The sequence below is a fragment of the Gymnodraco acuticeps genome, unplaced genomic scaffold (assembly GCF_902827175.1).
Source record: "Gymnodraco acuticeps unplaced genomic scaffold, fGymAcu1.1, whole genome shotgun sequence".
NCBI lineage: Eukaryota > Metazoa > Chordata > Actinopteri > Perciformes > Bathydraconidae > Gymnodraco > Gymnodraco acuticeps.
In genome coordinates this window covers 2,740,569-2,748,851 of record NW_022990981.1, presented here as the reverse complement: position 1 = coordinate 2,748,851, position 8,283 = coordinate 2,740,569, and the positions used below count along the sequence as shown (strand labels likewise).

At 42.0% G+C, this 8,283-nt stretch overlaps 1 protein-coding gene across 1 annotated transcript in view; it reads right to left on the bottom strand.

Moving 5' to 3' along the window:
* Positions 1 to 269: 269 nt before the first annotated feature.
* Positions 270 to 8,283, bottom strand: part of LOC117559064 — a 144,277-nt gene continuing 136,263 nt past the window's right edge. The window contains exon 5 of the mRNA XM_034235710.1: positions 270 to 1,356. Coding sequence (XP_034091601.1) covers positions 1,137 to 1,356 — 220 coding nt within the window. The 3' untranslated portion in view covers positions 270 to 1,136. The remainder of the gene's footprint in view (positions 1,357 to 8,283) is intronic.

The window sequence follows — 8,283 nt, the reverse complement described above, 5'->3', positions numbered from 1 at the left end:
AGGAGCTCATGGGATTGTCCAACTAAATGAAATTGTGATTCCTTGACAGAAGGTCCCTCCAAATGCATTCTACATTAGAACAAGAACCACCAAATATGTACATACTCAGACAAACACGCAAGCAGCAGGTGACCACTGGATCAGAAATGGAACCATCATTTTTGTATGGGATATGTTGACAATAAAAAAAAATGTTGGGGGCAATTTGGAAATATACTAGAATTGCCATTTCTAACACTCTCATTTTTGTATGAATGAAACGAACAAGGTGTGCATTGTTGATTTATTAGTGAAAGATGTCCTAGACTAGACTTTTATTACTATTGACCAAGCTTTTTTCCCCCTTGTCTTTGTGCTAACTCAAGCTCCGCTGCAGAGTACTGAACGACATATATTTCCTTTCCAAGTAGGCACATTTTCAACATATCAAACCTCTGCCTATGTCTAATATTAACACTCATTCTGATACACTAAAGAAATGTGCAGTGCAGCATATTGGCCCTCTGAAACACTAGATGCCAATTGAAAGCTGTTACAGATAACATAATCCGTAGACGATATGACACTAATATAACATGAGGGCTACTTGTTTGCATCTTTTCCATCTGTATGATAATGGTTTATGTTTTAAGAGCCTCAGTAGTGTCTCACTGGGAAGCTTCACTCTCATTTGTGAAGCAGCAGTGGGACAGACGCTGCTCTCGCCCCCGTCCTCGTCACCACTTCACAGGCTATTCAATTAGCAGAAGAAGCATGGGAGATGGAGCCATAATGGAGCTGATGAGATGCACAAGGACAGGTGACACTAATCAGAGCGGCGCCCCATTGTCACTGTGTGGACATCATTAAGGAAAGAGAGTGATTCCAGCATTTTCTTTTTACCTCCCTGAGCCTGAACTCACTCCTGAAGGCGGCGTGCATTAGCTTCCTTATGATCAATTTGCAGTATGACAATATACCCGCTGAAGAAAGAGTGCAAGGCTTTGACATGGACGAAAACAGCAATGTTTGACACCATGCAGATAGGTAATAAAGTGTAAGATCTCATAAATATCACGCTGATAAGCCGATGTGATATCTTGAATGGCTTAATCCCATAGGATTGCTGTATTCTGTAAACTCCATCTGTTAGTTGTTCAATAAAGGCTGAGGCATCCACTCTTCAACATATCCACTTTCCTTTCGTCCACTTGACTGGGTGAGGCCGCAGATGAAGGCTGACCTGACCCTGCTGAGGCCTCAGACCCCTCCCAGCGGCCCCCTCTCCTCCGGTCCTGTTCCGAGCCTCTGGCCCGCACGGTGAAGGAGCTCTGAGCCGCCTGTCGGTACCGGCTGCTGAGGAAGCTGGAGACACACCTGGGAAAACACCACAATTAAAACATTAGAAGAGAACTGACTCAAGGACATCGAGGTCTGATTGCTTCATCACACATATTCCTTTTTTAAATGTTAAGCAAATCAAAGCCACAGTGAGAAGAATGTGTCAGTTTCATTTTGTAAACTAAATATTCAAAGTCGTCACCTCCTCTCCCCATAAATGAGGGTTACGGTGCTCGAAGGCTAACCCCTGATTCACTCTTGTTTCGCCTTGCTATATTTGCATTTTTCTCAGAGCTACAGTACATCGGACATTTTCATAGCTTGCCTTTGAATGATTGAATTCGATCAAGCACCTGGTTGCTAGGACTTGGTATATGGCACAGAAATAAAGAACAGAAGGCAGGGTCTCTGAAATGCAGACAGCACAACCCTCTTGAGAGGGCATAAGTAAGGATTTTAGGATATATTTTTGTATGAATCAATACGTTTGTTCTAGATATTATTACTGCTGTGCTTTTGCACACTGGTCACCAGTGTTGCACTTCTAGCCCACTTGTGTTTAGGACACGTTCCCTCCCCCTCACTGTACTGCGGTCTTTCATATATTGAAATATGCACTGCTGAAAAAACAAATGTCCTCTGGGTACAAAATAAAGTTTAGAGTTGAAGTGTCACACCTGCAACAGTGTGCTATACATTTAATCCATCCTGACAAAATGTGGCCTCTTAAGTAATGTTACATGATTACAATTAGATCCAAGCTTTAGAGATGTTGGTAGGCACATTTTTGGATGATCTTTTGACTCCTCTCCTGACTGAAGCTCCTTTTTTTCACAATGTCAAACTATGTATTTAAAACATTGAAAAAGTAAATGTTTTTCCATCTCTTGCTCCGTATCCATAAAAATGCTTATAGTGCTTCAGTTGCTAAGAGAAAATATTGTTGGCAAACTACGAATGTATCCTTATGAGACAGTATCTACATGTTATATGTTACAGTATATCCTTCTTGGTGATTGGCCAATAGGTTACAAGTACCTCCAGCAAGTCATCATCAAGACTTTAAGGGCTGGTGTGGTACTTTATCCTCTCACTGCGTACTCAACTGCTATCAGACAGGTGACATATGCATGTTTTAGTCTTGTAGTGTCACAGTGCTACCATGTGATTGTGCATGTGGTGTATACTAACTATCACAGCCATGAGGTAGTTATCATGGTGTTTCATGTGGCTGATGTAGGAGCTAATCATGATAGCTTGACTCCTAGGTGATTGGACAGCTTGATAGTGTATCATTTCCTACAATCAGCGGCCACTTAATATCATGAAATACACCTTTAAGTACTGCCTGGCAACCTGATGGAGGACCTGAGGAGGCAAGACTGATCCCCATTATAAAACTATGGAAGTTAAAGGTAAAATGTGTGAATTTCAGAAAATCTTTGCAATGAAATACACCGGTGCCGTTAAGTTGCATACAGTAAACTGTTGCTCGCACCATTGCATCTGACCAAAATAGAGTTGTGAGATTAGATTGAATTCATCTCATATTTAGAATAATGTAACTTACTGTTCCTGACCATTGGCTCCACTATTCTATCAACTTTCGTTAGGATGTAATCAGGGGCGGACTGGGGGGGAAAAAGTGGTCCAGGGATTAAATTCTGTCCACCAGCCAAAGCCCAATTTTACCAGCCCAATGCAACCCAAACCAGCCCAATTGGGCTGGAAAACCGCCCATCTGGCAACACTGCTGATAGAAGGGAAATGGGGTGGTGGGTATGTTGATATCACTGATATGTGGAAGTGAAACTATCTGATAGATAGAACATAGGTAGCCTATCAAAACGGCCCAGCCCAGCACCAGCCAGCCTCCCACACACCCCACTCCCAGGGTGTGTGGGGGGAGTGGCCGGAAGCCCGGAACACAAATGTGGGACGGTAGGATTTAGGTAAGCAAAAAAAAAAAAAAAGGTAGTGGCCGGAACACTTACAAATGTGGGCCGGTAGGATTTAGGCAAAAAAAGAAAAAAAAAGAATGATAATATATATATTTTTTCAAACAACATGATAGAAATAAAGCAGCGACTGTATTCGCTAGACTGTCTGTGGTTTGTACATGTTTCACTTTTGTCCAGTTTCTGAACATATATGAGGAGCTGTGAGCTCTGTGTGCTAACAGCTAACTGATGTTTTGGGACATGTTGCGCTGTCGGGTGCTGACCAATCACAAAGCGTCATTTCTTGACTGGCAGCGAAAACAACCAATCACAGCAGTGCTTCGTGGCTGGCTCTTTCCAATCACAAACAATAAGTGTTCTCCCTAAAGCCCCTGTCACACTGTCCTGAAATTGACACCAGATGGACACATATAGAATTGTGAATTTCGCACGAAGATGGCCCCGAACTTGGTCAACAGCCAAGCAACAGCCGAAGCAAGTACGATGCCTACAGAAGGCCACACGATGGCAGCCGAACCACACTAGGAAATATGGTCGTAGAATGTACTGATGATTTAGAACAGGGGTCGGCAACAGGCGGCAACAGGCGGCAACAGGCGGCAACAGGCGGCAACAGGCGGCAACAGGCGGCAACAGGCGGTCTGGATCCGGACGCCGACCTATAAGGACCCGGACCTATAATCAATACATTAATAGGGGATTTCAATTTTGACTGGGCGATTCTATTTTAACCGCCGCCGACAGGGGGCGAAAGAGACGAGTGAGCGATACAGGGAGAGAAACACAGAAGAAGAGATGAGAGCGCGGCAGAGAGAAGCGGAGAGGAAAGTGAGTGAAGAGAATTATTAGCGATACAGGCAGAGAGAAGCGGAGAGGAGAGTGAACAGGCGTGTTAGCGGCAGACAGGGAGAGACAAATAATTACACATGGCACTCTCCAAGAAGAGGAAAGTGGACAGTGAGAACAGAGCTTTTAACCCTGAGTGGACTCATTCATGTTCATCCTGCCCACTGGGAGCACAGAACCAGTGTGTCTCATTTGCTCAGAGACCGTGGCGCTCATTAAAAGTGTCAAAACGCCACTATGGGACAAAACACAAAGTGTTTGACCAAACATTCCCTCTCAAGTCAGAACTGAGGTCACAGAAAATAAGCAGTCTCAAAGCCCAATATGATCAGTCCACCAGGATCAAAACTAAATATGGTTCCAGTGCAGGCTAACCGAGGCTAACCAAGGCTAACCAATGAGCTCCTGCATGTGTGTTTGAGAATGGCCCTGACACCATTTTAGCCCAGATTTAAACTCCTGGCAGGACAAGCTCCAGCTCAATTCTCTCACTGAACAAAACAAAAAGTGAGTGAGGGACTACAATACAAGAGGGAAAGAAAGAGAAACTTTAAAGCTGTTCAATTGTTATGATGTGTAAAGACTGATATTGTTCTATAATCGTCTGAAACTGTTAAGTCATGATGTGAAACGGTTAACAAAGAAAAAGGGAAACTCAAGCTGCTGCTACACTTTATTTTATTTATCTAAAATTAAGCACTTTAAAGATGCACACATTTTCAAAAGCTATTTTATTTATTTTCTCTATTTTATTTTGAAATGCAGCCCGAGAGGAACATTACACATATCCACAGTATTTACTGTATATCTGTAGTTCAATGTTATTTGCAAATAAATGTTGTTGTTTATGAATTGTACTTTCTTTATTAGATTGGCAGTCAGTTGTTGATTACATGCAGACGTTGATAGAGCTACAGGCTACTTCAATATATATCATACTAATTCATAAAACAACTTTGACATTTTGATGTTCCGGACCTTTGCATGGGGACATTTTCTCTAACTGGACCTTGTTGAATTTTAGTTGAATACCCCTGATTTAGAATGTATCCAGACTCATCGTAAGAGCTTGTGCCTCTTCGGGGGGTGCTAACATTTAAACATACACTTTATTCTTTACTTTCTCCGTCTTTATATGTAGATTAGAAGATATTACTTATCCCCGTCATGGTGTTTCCATAGCAACAACAACTTCCTGTCAACAGCTTAAACTCGCCTTCAAAATAAAAGCATCTAAATAAAACAGGAAGTTAACCTAAATTACATTTAAGACATACAACTGCAACGAAAGTAACAAAAACAATGTAATATCCTTTTCAGTTTCACAGAACAAAAATTGGGTTATTTACATAATCTGTTTACATGATTTTGGTGTGCAATAAATGCAATCTCGATGTCATCGTACTATCAATCAATCAATGTTTATTTATATAGCCCAATATCACAAATGTTACATTTGTCTCAGTAGACGTTACAATTTGTACAAAATATCAGTATGACAATATGACACCCTCTGTCCTTAGACCCTCACATCGTACAAGGAAAAACTTCCAAAAAAAACCCACAGTTTAAAGGGAAAAATGGGAGAAACCTCAGGGAGAGCAACAGAGGAGGGATCCCTCTCCCAGGACGGACAGACGTGCAATAGATGCCGTGTGTAAATTGAAAAGATAATACATTTGCAACATAGGTAGTCCAAATGTTTGGAAATGCATGTGTGTATAATAGGAAAATGAATCCACGAGGATATCCATCCAGGACCTATGATCCAGGACCACAGCCACGACTCAAGATCCAGGGCTCGCGATCCAGGACAGAGGAGCGCAGGATCATCCATGACTCCGGATCCCGGCGTATATAGACACCAAAAAGAAAGACATTTGGGGAAGCTGGGTTAATCGGAACATGAGAGTACACAGGTATAGACAGAGAGAAGGAAGAAGTAAGATGTCCCCCGACAAACTAAGCCTATATCAGCAAAACTAGGGGCTGAATCTAATCAGCCCTAACTATAAGCTTTATCAAAAAGGAAGGTCTTAAGCGCACTCTTAAAAACGGATAGGGTGTCTGCCGCCCGAACACAAACTGGAAGCTGATTCCACAAATGTGGAGCTTGATAAGAAAAGGCTCTGGCTCCCATTGTACTTTTAGAGACTCTAGGAACAACCAACAACCCTGCATTCTTGGAACGCAATGCCCTAGTAGGACAGTAGGGTATAATGAGTTATTTGAGGTAAGATGGCGCCTGCCCATTAAGGGCTTTGTAGGCGAGAAGAAGAATTTTAAATTCTATCCTGTGTTCTATAGGGAGCCAGTGTAAGGCAGCCAGAACAGGAGTAATGTGGTCCCTTTTCCTAACTCTGGTTAGTACACGAGCTGCAGCATTTTGAATCAGCTGAAGCGACTTGACTGACTTATGGGGTTAAAAAACACCCATCTCTCCAAAACATATATGAGCAGTCCATTATCAGACAGGCAAACAAAATAGAGTCTGATCCCACCCACATACTCCACCCAGAATTCCAGCTCCTACCTTCTGGTAGAAGATTCAGGGTTCCCAAGAGCAGGCTGAACCGCTATAAGCACTCATTCCTACCAATGTCCGTTAAACTTCTTAACATTGACAGGAAATGAAATGTAGTCGAAGTCAAATGTAATGAAATGTACTTTTTTAAAATGTTGGCCATGAGGGTTGTGCAATAGGTCGCCATTGTCAGTATGTGCGTCTGCGTGTATTGTGTTTGTTCAAACGGTGTATGATTGATGATATGTGTATGTCTCTTAAATGTCCACTATGTTTGTATATTATGTACATGTATGCGGAACTGCTGGACGGAGCCCAGAACGAATTTCCTTACGGGGACAATAAAGTATATCGTATCGTATCGTATCGTACTTCTTGGTACACCCTGATAATAAAGAGTTACAATAACCCAGCCTTGAAGTAACAAATGCATGGACTAGTTTCTCTGCATCGTTTTGACGCAAGATATGCCTGATTTTTGCAATGTTACGTAGATGGAAGTAGGCGGTCCTTGAAATTGATTTTATGTGGGCGTTAAAGGATAAATCCTGATCAAATATAACACCAAGATTCCTTACAGTCTCACTGGAGGCCAAATGAATGCCATCCATAGTTAGTATATCCTTAGATAATTTGTTTCGTAGATTATTCGGGCCAAGTACAATAACTTCAGTTTTGATCGTGTTTAACATCAAAAAGTTTAAGGTCATCCACGTTTTTAAGTCCTTAAGGCAGTCTTGAATTTTATTTAGATGATTAATTTCATCAGGCTTGATTGATAAATATAGTTGAGTATCATCCGCATAACAATGAAAGTTTACAGAATGATTCCTTATAATATTGCCTAACGGAAGCATATATAATGTGAACAAAATAGGTCCGAGCACTGAGCCCTGTGGCACTCCATGGCTAACTTTGGTTTGCGTGGAAGATTCATCATTGACACGTACAAACTGAGAGCGTTCAGATAGATAGGACCTAAACCAGTCTAAAGCAGTTCCCTGTATGCCAACTAAGTGCTCTAGTCTTTGCAATAAGATATCATGGTCGATAGTATCAAATGCAGCACTGAGATCGTACTATAATACGATGGCTACACGACGGCATTGCGAGAGCTTCAAGTAGTCGTGTTGCCTTCCTAAGACAATCGAGCAGCTTCTTGTTTCCTTCGTATTGTGTTCGTGAGGCGAAAAATGCCCGATGGCAAGATGATCAGACGAAGATGATACGATTTGACAAGATGCCCTCACGAGTGCCTTATGAAGGGCAAAATGGACACACAAATTCAACACAAAAATGAACCTTCGCAAGGTCCTTCGGAAATGTCTTGGCATGCCAAAGATTTTGCCACCGCTCACGAAGTTGCTGCCGGAGCCTGAGAAACTCCACCGGCGGTCTTACGAAGGCTTAAGATGCCCTCACGAATGGCCCGATGTTGTTACAATCAAAGCCGAATTTGAACATTTCCTTTATCGTGTGTCCATCTGGTGTCAATTTCGGGACAGTGTGACAGGGGCTTTAAGGAATACCCTTTCCGTAAAAGTTGAAATGTTGAAGTGTTTTGTGAAATGCTGTAGTGTTTTCTGAAATGCTGTAGTATTTTTTGAAATGTCGTTGTGTTTTCTGAAATGC